The 19980-nt window shown below is 39.4% G+C and overlaps 1 protein-coding gene across 1 annotated transcript in view; it reads left to right on the forward strand.

Moving 5' to 3' along the window:
- The first annotated feature begins 679 nt into the window (after positions 1 to 679).
- HEATR1 (HEAT repeat containing 1) overlaps positions 680 to 19980 on the forward strand; it is a 50709-nt gene continuing 31408 nt past the window's right edge. The window contains exons 1-16 of the mRNA XM_020787176.3: positions 680 to 844; positions 1059 to 1211; positions 3199 to 3415; positions 4056 to 4197; positions 5160 to 5261; positions 6233 to 6373; positions 6614 to 6825; positions 8096 to 8229; positions 9101 to 9206; positions 9734 to 9844; positions 12822 to 12939; positions 13380 to 13487; positions 14518 to 14613; positions 16009 to 16103; positions 17493 to 17704; positions 18936 to 19057. Coding sequence (XP_020642835.3) covers positions 1070 to 1211; positions 3199 to 3415; positions 4056 to 4197; positions 5160 to 5261; positions 6233 to 6373; positions 6614 to 6825; positions 8096 to 8229; positions 9101 to 9206; positions 9734 to 9844; positions 12822 to 12939; positions 13380 to 13487; positions 14518 to 14613; positions 16009 to 16103; positions 17493 to 17704; positions 18936 to 19057 — 2058 coding nt within the window. The 5' untranslated portion in view covers positions 680 to 844; positions 1059 to 1069. The remainder of the gene's footprint in view (positions 845 to 1058; positions 1212 to 3198; positions 3416 to 4055; positions 4198 to 5159; positions 5262 to 6232; positions 6374 to 6613; positions 6826 to 8095; positions 8230 to 9100; positions 9207 to 9733; positions 9845 to 12821; positions 12940 to 13379; positions 13488 to 14517; positions 14614 to 16008; positions 16104 to 17492; positions 17705 to 18935; positions 19058 to 19980) is intronic.

Genomic DNA, 19980 nt, shown 5'->3' on the forward strand with positions numbered 1-19980 from the left:
ATTAGGTGAGTTCTAGCCCTTCATTCCTATTTCCTCACAGGGCTGGTGTGAGGAAATAGGAAGAAAGGCATGTTATACGACCTTGAATTCACAGGAGGGAGGATATAACTGCAATACACATACTCTCAAATTTAATTTATTGTCTATCTTTCAGTGAGCTCAAGGCAACCAAGCTCTTCTCCTTCCCACCACTTTATCTTTAGAAAAACCTTATGAAGTGGTGCCAAGGGAAAAACAACTGGCCCCATGTTATCTAGTGTCTTTTATGGCTCAGAGGGGACTTGAAGCAGGATCTCCCAAGATCATTGCCTCCTCATCCAACCAGCTCACCTATAAGAAGAGTCTCTGTCGAGTGGGAGCACATATATATTTCTTTGCCAGTGTAATAGTGCCGTAGGAAGAGATAATGTGTGCCTAAAATCTCCCTGGTAGAGGTGTTTCTTCTGCTTTGGTGTCATAACTTTGCTCCAGTGAGGCTGTTGCTGTCAGTACCTCCAGTAAGGGTGGGGAACATGTGGATCTCCAGAACGACGTGAGCTCCCCGCAAGCTCTTCCGCCGGTCGGAGGCCTCGAGGGGGCAGCAAAGAGCAAGACCCGCGGCAGGAAGGGCGACCGGCCGGGCGGAAGTCGCTTCTGCGCGTCTCCTCGCAACGGAAGCGGAAGCGCCGGCCTCTCGCTTGTCCTTCCGGGCCGAAGGTGAAACATCTGGGAATACCTCTTCCCACGTGGGGAGGCGAAGGTGGAATGGTCTGTTGAAGGCAGCGATCGGGAACGTGGGCATTTGCGTGCCAGGCTCGGGGGTCCTCCCGGGAGTGATCGTTCTTCAGGCGCGGAGCTCGGAGAGGTAAGTGTGATCTTCTCATTTCAGGATGCGTTGTCGAAGTCGCCGGGTCTTTCTCTGCCTTTCTTTTATGTACCGCATTGGACGCGGTGGTTGGTATTCCGTTAACGGAGGCACGTTGAAAGATTTCGGGGAGGTGTTGGTTAAACTGCATCGATGCGAATGCTGTTTGAAAAACAGGATTTGTCAAACCCTATGATGGATTTTCCTTCCACAGAAGTGTGAACGATGACATCTCTTGCGCACCAGCTGAAGCGCCTTGCGCTCCCCCAGAATGATCCCAGCCTCTTGTCTCGAAGTGAAGCAGCTTCGCTGCTGTTTGATTGCAAGGAAGCTGCCAGTATTGACAGGGAGACCTTCTTCGCCATAGGTAAGTGGGGCTCTTAAGACCATAGCCACAGTCTCCGCTAGGGATGCACTCTGTCAGATTTTGGACCTTAGCTCCCCACTGGAGCTAAAGTTTGAGCAACAGCATAGAAAGGATCTTGTCCCTTCTCCAAATCGAGGAACAGGGAACCACAAATGATGGCTAGGCACTAAGATCAATAGGAGAGTGTTTTTTAATGGTTTGGGACTCCAATTCCCAGAATTTTCCAATAATTCCAGAAATTGGAACTGAAAACAGATTATCAGCCCACCACAGAGGTTATTCCAGTGATTTATCTGCCCCAACAGATAGTATATTTTCAAGATATGCTATTGAGTCGCCTTGACTTGGGAATAGTGACCCTTGACTTGGGATATGTGAGTTATAAAGGGAAGGGATCTCAATTTAAACCAGAAATGACTAAAATGCATCTTTAACCGCTTCTTTGAATAAATCTGTGACTGGGTTTGGATAGTACTTGCTTTTTAAGCAGAACAATTTTAGCCTGCAACAACATCAGTGGTGTCATGGTAGCCTTCCAGCATTGTTCACAATCCAGATGAGTGGAGACTGTCCATTGAGTCATCAAAGAAGAGATTTGAAGGTGTTTTGCTGCATAATGGCAATGTTTTGCCATCAATCCTAGTCGGTCATGCAGTCCATATGAAGGAAATGTATGACAACAGGAAACAACTTTTGAGGGGCATAAACTATGACCAGCATCAGTGGCAGTTTTGTGGCAATGTGAAGGTTGTTGCTCTCTTCCTTGGCCTGCAGATTGGATACATCAGGTATTGCTGTTTTCTCCGTGAATGGGATAGTAGTGCAAGAGATTCCCACTACATCAAGATAGATTGGCCACTTGAACAGTCATTGGAGACAGAGAGGAAAAGTGTTGAGCATCCACCACTTGTTGAATCAAGGAATATTTTGTTATCACCCTTACACACGAAGCTCGGTCTGATGAAGAACTTTGTAAAGGCCATGGGCAAAACACAAGCAGCTTTCAGCTGGATTTCTTTTCACTGAACTGTCGAGCAATGAACGATGAGCACAGCGAGCAATTTCATCAGGACATTGCAGCAATGGAGAAACTCTTATCAGGGCAAATGGAACCTCCCCATAAATGCTTGCAGACTATTGCTGGACACTGGCAAGAGATGCTCCACTTAATGAATACAAGAGACAAGCCAAGAAGCTCAAAGTAGACATTGAATAGGACTAAACTATGTACATAATAGTTTTTTGTCCTTTGTTTCATAATACATTTTATTTATGTAATTCTTTTGCTGATTTTCACAGTGCTGCATAAATACTACAGGTGATATATTTTTATGTAAGCAACCATAAACACATGAAAAGATTCAAATTTACAATTCATGATAAAAACATCTATACAATGTACATAGACGTAAAATGTAAAAACTTAAATATCTTGGAATCAGTAGCCACTCAGTTATTTTAATTGTCATATTTGAATTCAGCACATCAAATACATAATAAATAGCATATTTGAGCTTTGAAGGAGATGACTTCTAAAATATTGTAGACCAGTTATGTCAGATACTCACTGAGCCCATATAGTTAGTTATGCAACATACCATCAAATGTGAACCAACTTTGGGCAATCCTAATGGGGCTTTCAAGGTAAGTGAGACATTCAAGGAGTGGTTTTACCATTTGCACTCCTCCAGTGAATTTCCATGGCCAAGTGAGATTTAAACCCTAGTCTCCAGAGTCCTCGTCCATCAGGCTGTTCAGTATATCAGACTGGGTATTTTGAGCTTAGATGGATTTTTGTACAGTATTCTGGAAGAAAATAATGTTTTCCCAGTCAACTTGTCATATGTCAGTCAGGTGCACTGTTTGTAAATGCTGGATCAATTGTTATGTACAAGGTGACCACATCTCCAAGGATCCTATATATTGAATAATTTATAAAGACTTCAAATTGTGTGATTGACTGAACCTATTCTGACTTCATTTTTAGGGTGCACTGGCCTGGAAGAGCTGATTGGAATTGATCCATCCTTTGAGATGTTTCAGTCAACACTTTTCAGCCAAATGTCCAAAGGTTTGGAGCGCAGTGTCCAAACTAAAGCAGTTAACCAACAGCTGGATGAAAACATTTCTTTGTTCTTGATTCATTTGTCTCCTTACTTCATGCTTAAACCAGCACAGAAATGCCTCGAGTGGCTGATTCACAGGTAACCTACCAATAGTCTTTAAATGTTACTTACCATTAAGTTATCTAACTTTAAAAAAAGAACAACTGTTCCAGTCTTCTGGACTGTTAACATTTTGCATGAGATTTTTTGAATTTGTAGACTAAAGCCCCTGAAGACTAAGGGATGCCCCCAGCCAGACCTCTGGAGGATTAGATTAAGAAATGGAAGTCTTTACAGGAGTTTTCATGTTTTTACAACTAGTGAATTCAATCTCTGCAGTCATTTTTATCTTGTGGAGAAGACAAGATTTTACAAGGGGTTATGGGACTTAACCCTATCCATTCCTTTTCCCTTTCTTCTCCATGGGTCAAAACGTAGTGCTGGAGTTCAAACTCTTTATCTGTAAGAACATGAAAACACTTTTTGAGACTTGACTTGATCAAATCTCCCCCACCCACCCCGTAAATCTACCTGGGGAAATCCCTATAGACTTTCAGGAGATGTAGTACACAAATTCTGAAAATCTCATGTCTAATTATCACAAATCATGTCCAAACCACAAGGTGACAACCTTCCAGAGCAATGCAAGGGTGAGATGGTGTGCCTGTATTCCTTGCTTCCCTGACTTGGATATTCCTGTATCTGACCATATGGATGTACTGTGCTTTGTTTTGATTAGGTTTCATATTCACCTATATAACCAGGACAGTTTGGTTGGCTGTGTGTTGCCATATCATGAAACCAAGTTGTTTGTGCGAGTTATCCAGCTTCTGAAAATTAGTGATCCTACTCACAAGTGGCATTGGCTTCACCCAATTCAGGTAAAGTAGCAAAGGAAAAAGACGAGCGTGTGTAGTCTTAACGTTGTGACTTATGACTGCCCACAGCAGTTTGACATAATCTCATTGATTAGTTTGCACTTAGCTGTCCATGTCATGTTTGTTTATGTTCCTCTTTTGTGCACTGGCTGTTGTAGAAAGAAAAGTTGGGGCTTGATCAAAACTGACCTACCAATTTGGGATGCTTTGCTCCTTGGCAAGTGAATGCGGAGAAAACACCAGTATTTGTAGATATGGTTACTCAATTCTGTGCTTTAATAATGTTGGCAAACAATTTTATGCATGCTCATTTTGGTGTAAACTCCATTGGATTGATTTCTGGGATACACTTTTGGTTATACATGTATAGGGTTAGATTACAAGGCTAAACTACTAAATTGTGACATATATAAATGCTTTGGGTATACATGTAAACTATGTGTAACTAGGCATTTTGTTGGATTACAAATCCCATAATCAGTTCTGGGTTTTCTAGCCAACAGACCTACATCTACAAGCAGCTAAATGTGGCTCACCTGGAGAAAAGACCTAACTGGGAAGAAATCAAGGCTTGGCGTAGATCTAGCTTCCTATGCAGAAAGGAAGCTGCCCCACTGTTAGCTGGCAGATTCCTTTCTAAATAGGAGATTGGGTTTATGCTAAACGTCACAGCTTTACCAGATAAGCCACAATTAGGTGGGTCTGTCAGATGGAATACCCAGAATAGACAATTGTGGGATTTGTAGTCTAAAACATAAAAAAAAAATCCCATGCCTGGTAGTCAGCAAAAACTTCATGCAAATTTAATATTAATCTCAGTTTTATATGCAGGCTACCTTGCATATAGTAATGGAAACTACTTACTATAGCCTGTTATATTTCACCAGGTTTTTTTAAATAGTTCAACAATCTAGTATATTGTCGATTTTTTAAATGATTTTTATCCTTGATCTTCTAATTTACAGAAACCGGGAGTCCCTCTTGCAAGGGGAACATTGATTACACATTGCTACAAAGATCTGGGTTTTATGGATTTTATATGCAGACTAGTGACAAAATCTGTAAAGGTGAGTGTATTTTCCTACTATAGTGCCAGTTTGATTGTTTCTGTGTCCATTTGAGTTTAAATAAGGAATTTTTAAAAAATCTATATTCTATTATTGAAAATAAACCAGAAAACAGCAGTGAAACTAAAGGAAATAAAATTTACTCTGTTGGGACCTACTTACAGTATACTGGACAGCTATGAACAATGGTTTTTGTTTACTAAATAGATTACATAAATACGTTACAAAATTACAAAAATGTTGGATACTGTATCCATTCATTTTTCTTTATTAATTGTTCTTACAAAAAAGGTATTTTCCTGATGAAGGAATAATGTTAAAAAGCAACACAATGGTAACTTTTTGATTTTACTTACCAGCTCTTTCATCACGACAGTTTCATTCCCCAAAGTGCCATTTGGCCATTGAAACCATTTACCAAACCTAAGACCGAATCTAGTTGCATGGCGATCAACAGCATGACCTCAGGAAATGTAGCAGTGGAGAATAAACATTGTCTGTTAGTGTCTAGAACCTTCAGTGATCTATCTCACCAGCTGCTAGGATCCTCTATGTGTTGAGAAGAGGGACAGGAAAATATACAGAAATAGTCTCTATAGCCAATTCTGATATTACACCTCAGAAACATTTATACATAGAAAAACCCTAGGAATTCTTCCCTTGCAATTTTGAATTAATAATAGAATGGGGAAAAACTGAAAAATTCCTGTGAAAATGTCTCTCTCAATGCTTAAAATGCCCTCAAATGTTATATGTCTTAACCAGATGCTCTCAAGCTCTAGTTACCCACTCTTAAAAAGCAAAAGAGTGGAGAGTACCAAATGTCTCACTTCATATGGGTGAAGCAGTTCAAAGTTATCCTGTGGAAAGCATATAAAGCTCTGGGAAACATGTAGTCCTGTGCTGTGAGCTTTGTTTCTTTGTTCTCTTGTTATCCTAAAAACATTTCTTCTTTCTCTCCCCCTCTGCAGACCTTTTTACTTCATCCAGGGAGTTTATCACAGATGAGAGTCTTGTTTACTTTTTATGCCTCTACAGTTGTGTCTGCTCTTGGGGCTGCACCAAGAATAACAGACACTTTAGTCTCCAAATTGCTTCCTTATATCCAAAAGGTACTTGATCTGGTTTTCTTCATTTCGTTGCTCACCAGATTACAGCATTGGGTTCCTGTGAAAGTATTTTCCAGTTGGTGGACACAGGCTTTTGTTGGTAAACTGGCCATATGTTGAATCTTGTGTTCTGTGAAAAGCACTGTAATTATTGGTGATGGGAAATGTCATTCTCTTAAAGATCTGTTTTACTTCTTTTTTCTTAAATTATCACATGCATATTGAATTCCATCCTCACTATAGGGTTTGAAATCATCCTTGGTGGATTACAGAGCAGCAACTTACATGATTGTTAGCCAGTTGGCCGTGAAGATGACTATGGAAAAGTCTCTGGTTCATTCCTTGACATTGCTAATCAGCAAGACTTTGACCAAAGCTCCTTCCCTGTTCAGAGAGGGACTGGGCTGCCTGATAGTTCTTCTGCAGAGCCAGAAGGAAGAAGGTCTTGGGAAAAAGTAAGCATATCTTGATTGAATGTTTAAGAAAAAATGTTTTATACAGCCATAGAGCAATTCAGTTGTATAAGGTCATTGAATCCAGCCCCCTGCTCAATGAAGGAATCCAAATCAAAGCAGATCTGACAGATGATTGTCCAATTTTCTCTTGAATGCCTCCAGCCTTGGAGCACTCACCGCCTCCCGAGGTAATTGGTTCCATTGTCACGCTGCTCTAACAGGTAGTTGTTTTATTTCTGTTTTACAGTACATCTGTATCAGTTAATCAGTACTTTATTCTGAAAAATAACACTGATCAGTCTGTAAACTCAATATTATCCATAATGTTGGAAATTAGAAATACGTAATGTGAGATATTCTTCCCTACTGATTTAGAGATGACTGGAGCCAGGTATTTTGGAGCTTCCTTGTATAGATCTTGATTCACACAGATCTTGAAATGAAAACATTTTCTGAGTTCAGTGAATTCTCACTTCTGATTTCCTTTCAGATTCAACTTACCTGTGCATGCATATACTATATGTATAGATATATACACGCACTTCTGCTGCTGTGTGTGTATATATGTACCTCTCCCAAATATATGTATATATTTTATAACCTTGATGTGCCATAAACGAAGCAGTATACTTCCATTGGGAAATGAGTATTCAACTCCATAGAGATCTAGTAAGGATACAAGTCTGTACTGTAACCCTATTGTGTTTTTGAAATTCATGAAGATATGTTATATCAGGTTCAGTGAGAGCTGGACCATAAAGAAAGCTGACCGCCGAAGAATTAATGCTTTTGAATTGTGGTGTTGGAGGAGGCTCTTGAGAGTCCCCAGGACTGCAAGGAGAACCAACCTATCCATTCTAAAGGAAATCAACCCTAAGTGCTCACTGAAAGGACAGATCCTGAAGCTGAGGCTCCAATACTCAGAGAAGAGAAGACTCCCTGGAAGAGACGCTGATGTTGGGAAAGTGTGAAGGCAGGAGGAGAAAGGGATGACAGAGGATGAGATGGTTGGACAGTGTCATCGAAGCTACCAATATGAATATAACCCAACTCCGGGAGGCAGTGGAGGACAGAAGGGCCTGGCGTGCTCTGGTCCATGGGGTCACATAGAGTCAGACACGACTAAACAACAATAACAATTTCAGCTCGATGAAAACTGTACTATGCTATTTTGCTTCGACTGTGTAATTTGTCTTAATGACTGAAAATTCTTTAAAATATTTAGTAAGGAAGCACCTTTATGATTGCCATTTGATGTTTTCTTGTGCAGGCCATTTACCCATCTGTGTAATATACCCAACTTGATTGCCACCCTTCAAGAAATGTCAGCCAGTTATGACATCAACCCAGTTTTGCATTACATGTTGCCACACCTGGTTCAGTCAGTTATCTATGGAAGGGCAGGTATGTTAATACAATTAAAAGTGCAACTTATACATGGAATTTAGGTGTTTTGCTTCCATTGAAAGCATGATTAATGGGGGTGAGCTGATAGGACAGAGTACAGTATTGCTTACATTGGCTTCTTTGCTGTAGCAAAGTTTGCATGGAATTGTACATCGCATTGTGGGTCCTTGAATCCTGGTTTCTTATTCTTTTTGAAACCATCGCCACAAAGAAGCAGTGGTTTCTTAGCTAGCTGTAAACCACAACTAGAAACCATAGCTTGTTACAATCTGTAGTTAGCTTAAATCTTAAATTGTTGTGCCTGAATCCAGAATTGTAACTAATCTGCTGGACAATTCTTGGCTAAAGCAACATGGTCTACATAAAACATGGCTTAATGCAGGGGTGCAAATGATGTGTCTCCCCTAACCCATTTTTGCAGTGCCTGAATTCCTTTACCCTCCCAAAAAATATTTGGTGGGAAAAAAAGATTGCTGCTCTTGAAAGCCTTCAGACACTACCGTTCCTTTTTGTAAACAAAATATAGACTCTCAACTTTTAAAGAATATTAAAAAACAGAGGTGGGCTGTAGCCACTTTTTTCTTTTGCGGTTTCCTTTTATTGAGGCATATTAGTATGGCCTCCAGTAGATCTTGGAGGGGGAAAGTGCCCCTCATCTCATCCCACCCCCCAACATAACATTCAGATGTGATATCTATCATCTCCCATGGACCACCATAGGCCAGAAATGTTAAATTAAAATGTTAAACATGCTATACTATGGAATTTTAGTTGTTCAAGCACAACTAAAAATTGTGAATATTTATATTAAATGTACTTATTTCTAGAAGTTGTTGATCTGTCTTTTTAAATACCTTTGTATTTTCAGAAGTAGAAGAATCAAATATGGTTGCTAATCAAAACAGTATAAAACATCTAGAGACCATAATTGCAAATATACCATTAGAAAAAGATATGGCTCATTTGTTGGCCTGGTAAGCTAATCTCTTTTACTGAGCTAGTTTCATCTCATACCTTTGGTTACTTTGAGAACTTCTGGTGGACACTGAATCATTTTTGTATCACTGTTTAGTTTTCCAGACAGAACATTGTATTGCTTGTCTCTTCCAGATCCCCCACCTCCTTTTTTTTTCCTTCCAAAGATCTATAACTTGGAGCCTATACAAATCTTGATATTTCAAAGCTTTTAAATTCCAATGTAGTTTTATTATAAATTATCCAGTTGTATTTCGCATTTAGGTTGTGGGGAAAATATTTTGTTAGAGATCAATATGTTTTAAAAAGACAAGTGGGCCCAGTATATAGTTTAAAGTTTAAAATCATAAGAATGTTTTCAAAATAATGAAAAGATAATTTCTTGTTGGAGGTTGCTGTTGCATTTATGTCTTGGTTGTGGCACCTGGTTATCTGATGCATGAACAGATTGCTAGCTTAGACAGGCCTTTAGCCTGATTCACCATGGCTGCTTTTAACTTCCTATGTTAATTTGTTGTCTTTTCAGTAAATTTCTGAAGGAATATATATCGTATGGTCTGGAGTGTGACTCTGATTCTGACAAAATGGCTGAGATTAATACAGAATTGCTTTCTTTAATCAGGCTGTTTGAAAGAAAGTAAGTAAAGAAGAAATTGTCACCTATGGATCCAGTCCGTGCATTGGCAGGAGTTAGTAATTGTAAGAGTGGGTAGTAGAGTTCAGATTCCCCAAAGAAAAGAAAACATTTAGTTTAAAGAAAATACTTATTTTTTAAACTAAGCCAAAAAAGTTAAAAAAAAAAACACATCACAATAATCCAAGTTTATGCACCAACCAGCATTGCTGAGGAGACTGAAATTGAACAATTCTATGAAGATTTACAACACCTTCTAGAACTGACACCAAAGAAAGATGTTCTTCTCATTCTAGGGGACTGGAATGCTAAAGTAGGGAGCCAAGAGATAAAAGGAACAACAGGGAAGTTTGGCCTTGGAGTTCAGAATGAAGCAGGACAAAGGCTAATAGAGTTTTGTCAAGAGAATAAGCTGGTCATCACAAACACTCTTTTCCAACAACACAAGAGGCGACTCTATACATGGAAATCACCAGATGGGCAATATCGAAATCAGATTGATTATATTCTCTGCAGCCAAAGATGGAGAAGCTCTATACAGTCAGCAAAAACAAGACCTGGAGCTGACTGCAATTCTGATCATCAGCTTCTCATAGCAAAATTCAAGCTTAGACTGAAGAGATTAGGAAAAACCACTGGGCCACTCAGGTATAATCTAAACCAAATCCCTTATGAATACACAGTGGAAGTAAAGAACAGATTTAAGGAACTAGATTTGGTGGACAGAGTGCCTGAAGAACTTTGGATAGAGGCTCGTAACATTGTCCAGGAGGCAGCAATGAAAACCATCCCAAAGAAAAGGAAATGCAAGAAAGCAAAGTGGCTGTCCAACGAGGCCTTAGAAATAGCAGAGAGGAGAAGGGAAGCAAAATGCAAGGGAGATAGGGAAAGTTACAGAAACTTGAATGCAGACTTCCAAAGAATAGCAAGGAGAGACAAGAGGGCCTTCTTAAATGAACAATGCAAAGAAATAGAGGAAGATAACAGAAAAGGAAAGACCAGAGATCTGTTCAGGAAAATTGGACATATTAGAGGAACATTTTGTGCAAAGATGAACATGATAAAAGACAAAAATGGGAAGGACCTAACAGAAGCAGAAGACGTCAAGAAGAGGTGGCAAGAATACACAGAGGAATTATATCAGAAAGATTTGGATATCCCGGACAACCCAGACAATGTAGTTGCTGACCTGGAGCCAGACATCCTGGAGAGCGAAGTCAAGTGGGCCTTAGAAAGCCTGGCTAACAACAAGGCCAGTGGAGGTGATGGCATTCCAGTTGAACTATTTAAAATCTTGAAAGATGATGCTGTTAAGGTGCTACATTCAATATGCCAGCAAGTTTGGAAAACTCAACAGTGGCCAGAGGATTGGAAAAGATCAGTCTACATCCCAATCCCAAAGAAAGGCAGTGCCAAAGAATGCTCCAACTACCGTACAATTGCACTCATTTCGCACGCTAGCAAGGTTATGCTCAAAATCCTCCAAGGTAGGCTTCAGCAGTATGTGGACCGAGAACTCCCAGTAGTACAAGCTGGATTCCGAAGAGGCAGAGGAACTCGAGACCAAATTGCTGACTTGCGCTGGTTTATGGAGAAAGCTAAAGAGTTCCAGAAAAATATCTACTTCTGCTTCATTGACTATGCGAAAGCCTTTGACTGTGTGGACAACAGCAAACTATGGCAAGTTCTTAAAGAAATGGGAGTGCCTGACCACTTTATCTGTCTCCTGAGAAACCTATATGTGGGACAGGAAGCAACAGTTAGAACTGGTCATGGAACAACTGAGTGGTTCAAAATTGGGAAAGGAGTACGGCAAGGCTGTATATTGTCCCCCAGCTTATTTAACTTATATGCAGAATACATCATGCGGAAGGCTGGACTGGAAGAAACCCAAGCCGGAATTAAGATTGCCGGAAGAAATATCAACAACCTCCGATATGCAGATGATACCACTCTGATGGCAGAAAGTGAGGAGGAATTAAAGAACCTTGTAATGAGAGTGAAAGAGGAGAGTGCAAAAAACGGTCTGAAACTCAACATCAAAAAAACTAAGATCATGGCCACTGGTCCCATCACCTCCTGGGAAATAGAAGGGGAAGATATGGAGGCAGTGTCAAATTTTATCTTCCTGGGCTCCATGATCACTGCAGATGGAGACAGCAGCCCTGAAATTAAAAGGCGCCTTCTTCTTGGGAGGAAAGCGATGACAAATCTTGACAGCATCTTGAAAAGCAGAGACATCACCTTGCCAACAAAAGTCCGAATAGTCAAAGCTATGGTTTTTCCTGTCGTGATGTATGGAAGTGAGAGCTGGACCATAAAGAAAGCAGACCGCCGAAGAATTGATGCCTTTGAATTGTGGTGCTGGAGGAGGCTCTTGAGAATCCCCTGGACTGCAAGGAGAACAAACCTATCAGTTCTAAAGGAAATCAACCCTGAATGCTCGCTTGAAGGACAGATCCTGAAGCTGAGGCTCCAGTACTTTGGCCATCTCATGAGAAGAAAAGAGTCCTTGGAAAAAACCTTGATGTTAGGAAGGTGTGATGGCAAGAGGAGAAGGGGACGACCAAGGATGAGATGGCTGGACAGTGTCTGCGAAGCAACCAACATGAACCTGACACAACTCCGGGAGGCAGTAGAAGACAGGAGGGCCTGGCGTGCTCTGGTCCATGGGGTCACGAAGAGTCGGACACGACTAAACGACTAAACACACAAGCCAAAAAAATTCAAGATGCAGATCCATGCCTGCCCTTGCTCAGAAAATGGATACACCCTTCTTTGACCTTAATCTCCACCCCAGTCAACCCGCAGTGGGAAACCAACCCACCCTGCTCGCTGTGGAGAGCATTGTTTTAAAATTACACGGAGTTAAGAGTAGAATATATTTTTGCACCTTTATTAATCATCTGGAAGCTATATTTACCTGTCCTGAAATTCATAAATAGAGTGCCTTAGAATATTCCCTCTTCGCCTTTTCCAGATATCCTAGAACTCTAGATTTGGTATTGGAGGAGTATCTGAAAGATGTTAGAAGCCAAAAGGAGCAAGAACTCTTCCATCAATTTATTTCCCTTTCAGTGAGTGGGGGTAAATACCAGGTGAGTCAGAGGAACTGTGTCCATGTGTCTTCACTGTTGTTGCAGAAATAAAGTGAATGACTGTGGCACAAGAATGTATCTGCCTATTTTTGGAGCTGTATTCTGAGCTCCTAAACAATCAACGTGAGTGAAAATAATTTTATGTGCTAAAAAAAGAACAAATAACCTTTAAAAACAGATGGCATGGGGCTAATCCTATAAAAAACAGATCAAATATAATAAATGACTACATTATTCAGCTCTAGTATATGTGGATGCATGTTAAAAATGGTTTTTTACATAATTGTTTCATTCACCATAATCTTTCTATGTTAAGATAGTGACAGTCCAAATTCACATATGTCTACTGAGAAATAAGTCTCATTGAGTTCTGTTGGGCGCAGTTTCAGCTAAGTGGGCATGCAACTGCTGCCTGAGTAATGGTAAAATTGTTTTTCTAGTTTCTAGAAGATTCTGATACATCTCTGCTGCTTAGCTTGAATCATCCACAGCCAGCAGTCAGAGTCCTGGCTATTCAGCACTTGAAGGAAATCATTGAAGCATCAAAGGTTGGTTCTTCTTCATCATTCTTTTGGAATTCTTGTACAAAGCAGTTTACGTCTATACTGGACTTCTTAGCTGTGTCATATACTGCTTAGGTGTTTTGTAGGTATCGGGTTGCTGCTGTGTAATTAGAATATTGGTCTAGATAGGCCTTTGGTCTGGTCCCTCATGGCTTCTCCTTATGCAGTATCAGCTCTGCAAGTATTGTTCCAGGTTGTGACAGAGATAGGTATATTTATAATAAATTTTCTGAAGTTACTTCTCATTGAATCTTATGTTTTGTCTCATAAGGACATTTATCTTTCCATGTAACTATCTTTTTTGGGGGCAAGAACTAAGAGCAATCGAAATTCTACAGATCATATGACAGAACCTTCTAGCTCAGTATTCACTGACTGGGAGTACTTAAGACAGATCTTGCCAATTCCTGACAACAGAGATGAAATCTAGGAATTTCTGCATGCAAACCAGCATTGTATTGCTCATTCTGCTAGAAGCTCTATTGAGTGTACGATATTGTTCAAGCCACATTTTTCCTACCTGTGCCCAGGCTTATGCAAAAGGAAATCTTTTGTTTTGTTGGCTACAGTTAAACATACACACCCATCTTTGTTCTTTGTAAATGATGTACAGTCTAAATACAAGGCTGAGAATAAGAATGTAAAGAAACATTCAGCTAGGTTAGAAAGTTTACTACTTCGAATTATAGCTCCAACATTTCCCTAGACACCGTGACTGGTGACCATGCTGTGTAAGGACATCTTTGACTTGTAGTCTTGAAAAAGTAACTTTTCAAAGTTTTGGTTATAAAGTACACAAGAGAGTTAACCTTCCGCTACAATTGTGATTCTGTGCACCATTTGATCTCTACTGCTTACTGTCACCTATAATGTATTGCATAAAAAGAGTATATATATTTTTGTACATCAGATACAGGTTTGTTCTTTTAGATTCAGTTTTTTCACTGCAAATATTAGCTTGTGACAATTTAGCTTAATTTTAGGATGCTTATTCCTTCTCCCCTTTTCTTTTTAGGAGGGCTTTGATGATTCCTTCATTGAAGAGGCAATTTTAGCACGACTGAAGGATGATAACCTAGAAGTAGTTATGTCATCTCTTAGTGCATTAGAGGTACGTCTTGATCACTCAAAAGGCCAAAGGATGTTTGGAATTTCAAACTATTCTAAAATGGCTCTTCTACAAACACCATACATCTGTGGAAAGGGAATCTTTGTTAGGTCTCTCCGTTAATTCTGTGAAGTCCTATACCCTTGGCTCAATGAGCTTGCTTTTGAGCAGACACTTATAAGATTGTACTCTAGATTAAGAGTGCATTGGAGGAGCTAATCTGGCATGATTAGAAGGTTGGACTAGGACTCAGGAGGCTTGGTTTCAAATCCCTGCTTGACCTTGAAGATCATGGATTTATCTAGAGGTAGTCATACTCTCTGGGCCTAACCTACCTCAGAGGGTGGTTGTCAGAAATAAGTTAGGGAGAAGACTCACAAATGCTGGCTTGAATGTAGGACAAAAGATGGGGGAAATGTAAAATAAAAGTAAGCAACAATGTATCCATTCTTGTTTAGAGTTAGGAAATTTCAGGCCAGGGGCCAGATTATACTTTGACCTTATTTTTATCCTGGATTCTAACTGAGTGGACTGGTTTCATCCTAGTGAGTTGTATCAGCTGTTGCAGATTTTTCTTAGGGACATGAGTTCTCCAGATAAATATAAAGGTTACAGAAATAGAGCCTCACAACACTTAGCATTTTCTTCATTAGATCACCGACACTTGGAAAGCATGGGCATATATATCAGGGTATGAAGATATTTATATAGTGCACAAGCAAACTAATGGACTACTACAGTGGTGCCTCGCTTAGCGAGCGCTCTGTTTAGCGATGAAATCGCTTTGCGACGAAGATTTTGCGATCGCTTTTGTGATCGCTTAGCGATATTCCCTATGGGTATTTTCGCTTTGCGATGACCAATCATCGCAAAGTGACCATTTTCGCACAGCTGATCAACAGTTTCAAAATGGCCACCAGGGAAAAAAGATGGCCGCCCGCTGTTTTCTGGGATGGATTCCTCGCTTAAGAGGCACCAGAAATGGCCGCGCTATGGAGGATCTTGACTGAACTGCGAGTTTTAAGCCCATAGGAACGCATTAATCGTGTTTAAAAATTATTTCAGATTGCGACGTTTTCGTTCAACAGCGATTTCGCTGGAACGAATTAATGTCACAATGCGAGGCACCACTGTATATAAATAGTGGAGATTCAGGCCTTGTGATATTGTTTGTAACATTTGAAAGGTACTTGTAATTAAGGTTAATTAATATTCAAGAACAATGCTAAATTAAGAATAGCAATTACAGTTTGTTGGCCTGTAGTGAAAGTTAGCTTACCACATTTTCCATCAATATAAGATGCATTTCTTGAGATGAATTTTTGATTAAAATTATGCATTAGGTTTATATCATATGTGGGCAAAAATTTAAAAATTGTAATCTTTGCTTTATTCTAGACTTTCTTGGTTAGTCTAAAGACTTGTGATGAACAAATTGCCTTTAATCTGGTATGCCTCTTTGAAAGAGCGGACCTCTCTAAGGATGACAAATGGTAAATGACTCTTTTCTACATTGTTAAGACTTTCACATTATATTTGTTTCCCCCCCCCCCCCCAATAAATGGTGTTGGATGCTTGACATGGATTCTTTCTGTGGAGTCTGCCAATACCTTTTGAAATTATAAGATATGTTGCAGATACCATTCAATGACTTGTCTTGTGATCAAAAAGTTGCAGATACAATTCTTTTATTGTGGGATTGGTGTCAGTTAAAAGAATATTAATTGATGGCTTTGATTTGATTTATATACAGCCTCAGTAGTGCAAGCAGTACACTGGGTAGTTTGCAAGCTAACACTTAAAACCCCACAAGACTCCATGTAACAGAATACATTCAACAATATGGCAATTCGCAAGTATAGGTCTAAAATTCATACTAATTTTTTGTTACAAGTAACGGCATCCAGGAGAAAAAGTTGTTGAAGACAGCTTTGAATAATTATGTTTTCACCAATTTCCTAAATACAAGGAGGGAAGGAGCCTGGCATATCTCAGTTGGTAACTTCCTGTAGAGACTGGAGGCCATCACCAAAAAGGCGTGAATATAATTAGGTAGCTTTCTTTATTTTTATCACAGTGATGCACAATCCAGAACGATGGAAATATATGAAATATAGGGAAAACCAAAACCAAATAAAAATGTTAAGATAGTTAGACTATTTTTTACAAGAAACTAAGCGTGGCAATATACTTAGCTAATGGATTTAGTTAAATAAAAGAATGTAGAAGATGGTGGCTCATTGGCCCTAGTCAGCCTTCTGATCTTTTCACTGCCTATGAAAAAATTTAGCCTGAAAATGGACAATCAGAAACTTCCAGAAGATACAATTTTAGGCTGTGTTGTGGAGGGGATAGCTGAGCAAACTTTTCAGAGGTTCAAAACAGCCTTATTTTCCAAAACCAAAAGTGACAGTAATGGGGGGGGGCAGGGCAGGAGAATGGAAAATGAGGCAGATGGCGATTTCCAGGCCCTCCACAACCGCTTTAGCAATATACTCTAAATAAATGCAGCACAGGCTTCCTATTAAAACGAAGAGGCTGCGTTCATGCGTGTCATGAAGGGAAAGCATACTGTTAGTTAATTTACTCTGTTTTTACTGTCTGGCAGTGAAAGCACTGGTAGTGGGATTTTTTGTCTCAGTTGCCAAAATAATCTGACTTGAGTGGGTGGCTGCTTTGTCTCATACAGGAAAATATTTTGGGCCAGATCTCCCTGTATATTTGACATTAAAGATGTTATTTAATCATATCAGAACATGAAAAATATGCTTGAGAAAGCAGAACCTTGATTTGTAGTTTTTTTGTTTGTTTGTTTTTTTTTTTTTTTAGTGGAGATACAAACTAAAAGCATCCTTTTTTTTGCCTTCATGTGTGTATGGTAGGTGCAAGATCCTGGGGACTGCAATCCACCTGTTAATTAAAAAGGAGGTTCTTAAAGAGAACAAAGATCTCTTAAACCAATTAGTCCTACAACTGCTGCCGTTCATAGTAGTAACTGGTAGTGATCCAAAATCCACTGAATGGAAAATGGCACTTTGTATAATGGAATCTGGTATTTGTTCCCTTCATCCTTTGTTGAAAGGCTGTCCAGAAGGTAAGTCTTTAAAACATATTAAAATGTCCTTACGCTAAAGCCGGGCTGCACAACGTCCATGAGGTTTGCACAGGAAAAAAGGATATAGTCTCAGGCAAAGTGGTATAGTTTAGTAGTTTTCCCTGAAATATATAATATTTTATTACAATAAAAATTTCCCCACACACCTACTCGGGTTGAAATACTTGTTATTACAAATGAAGTGCCTCCCAATTACCTTTAATTCCTTACAGAATAAATTTAATTCACTGTCAAATAATTTTAAGTCAACTTTGGAAATGACACTTTTTGAAAAAGCAACTGGCTGTGACTGTAAGGAATAGGTGGAAAGATTTCTTGTTCAGATAAACCTTTCAGACTGTTTAAACACCCTGTTAAATGGAGAAAGACATACTTCTCTAAAGAGTTATTGTTTTAGAAAAAGGAATGCTAGGGAAATGCTGGCAAAGATAGCGTTCATTAAAGCTTTCATCCTTAATTTGACACTGATAAAATGACTCGCGGTAACCCTTATTAAGGCTGCTCTTTAGATTCAGCTGTTTGCTGCTCAATTTCAGCAGCAAAGCACAGCTGTTTCTTTCTGAAGTGTGCAGAAAAGGTCTTAAAGGCCTCCTGCGCACAAAGGAGAAGAAGTGGCAGAATGATTTCATTTGTTGTTTTAGCATCATTTATTGTCAAATATTGAGCATTCTTTTAAAAAACATAGAAATATAGTTGAGAAAAGAAGCCAGATGTTTTTGGTACTGTGAGAACTAATTTATAATTTTAGAATTACTGGTAAATGAAAATAACTTACACTGCTCAAACAAAATCTTCTGTGGCATGACAGTCCTCTGGTACCTCCAAACAGAGGAACAGGTTGTTTTGATGTACAATACTCAGATTACCTGCAGCCAGCATGTCTACTGGAAAGAGGTGCAGTTGGTATTGTAGCTTTCAGAAGACAGGAGGTGACTTAAAGAGTATAAAAATTCATTTGAACTGTGTTGGAAAGTTTGCATCTGCTTGTATTAGCCTAGCATATGCTGGAAATGAGAATTTTCGAGAACAATTATGTGGTGTAAGTGCATGTAAAAAAGCTCAGTAATACTAATACTTCAAAAATATATGAATAGGATTACCCTGAATGCAGTGGTTTTGAAGAGGTTATTGAGTATCTCCCATTTTCATTATTCAGAGTGTTTTCTTATTTTATCTTATGTGGTTATTTCTTGGTGTTATTTTGAAATAGCTTTCCAGAATGCAATCAAAGCGGTGAAGCCAGAAGATGTGATGCATGCATCTAATGCAAAACTGATCGCCCTCTTGTCAGATAACCTGATTTCAGAGGACCCTTCCTTTGTGTCACAGAGCGTTAGTATGCAATTTATCGTCTACTTTTAAATAGAAATGGCAGTTTTCAGCAGTAGAAGTATGGGCACTTGATACAGATGATACGACAATAAAACAGTACAACTTGTGCATTAAGTGTATATGTGTGCTGTAGTTACTGAAGCCTGCATTTGATGACAGATGCTGGATACTTACATGGATAAGTGGCAGTGTGGAAGGATGAGAACATACAAAGCTGCCTTGGGTATTTGATGATGGGTCCACTGAACTCAGAAAAATCTATTCTGACAGTGACAACAGCTATCCAAGGTCTTAGTTGATGGTTTTTCCAGGCATTGCTACTTGGCATCTCCAGTTCAAAAAATTCTTGGGTACCTTAACAGGTACTGCATTTTTATGAAAAACAAACATTCACTGAGATACGGCCTTTCCTCTTCATAGTCTAGCTTTTTTATTTGCTGTATTTGTATCCTTAAGACAGAAATGGTAGAAAACTTTCATACATGGTAGGCAGAATGTTGCCTTTAAAACATGCTTTGTTCTGGAAACTTTATTGTTGAGGAAAGGACTTGAAATTTTCCCTAAGAAGAGAGGGATGTAGCTTAGTATTAAAGTACACGCTTTGCACATAGAATGTCCCAGGGCCAGTCCCTGATATTTCTAGGTAGGGCTGTCCAAGACACCTGTGTGAAAACCTAAGGAACTGGTGTCAGTCACTGTAGACCAAGGGTGGGCAATATAGTGTTTTCCACTTCCATAATCCATTATCCAAGCTATGCAGATCGGGCCCAATGAGAACCATAATCCAAAACCTTTTGAGTGGTGATCAAATTGCATACCTCTGGTGGTCGATACTGAACTAAGTGGACTAATATTTGACTCAGTAGATGGGCTTTGTGCATTTCATTTGCTTTGTTTTTAAATCCCACTTTCTGCTCTAGTCC

This window comes from Pogona vitticeps, chromosome 1 (genome assembly GCF_051106095.1).
Source record: "Pogona vitticeps strain Pit_001003342236 chromosome 1, PviZW2.1, whole genome shotgun sequence".
In the NCBI taxonomy this organism is placed as follows: Eukaryota; Metazoa; Chordata; class Lepidosauria; order Squamata; family Agamidae; genus Pogona; species Pogona vitticeps.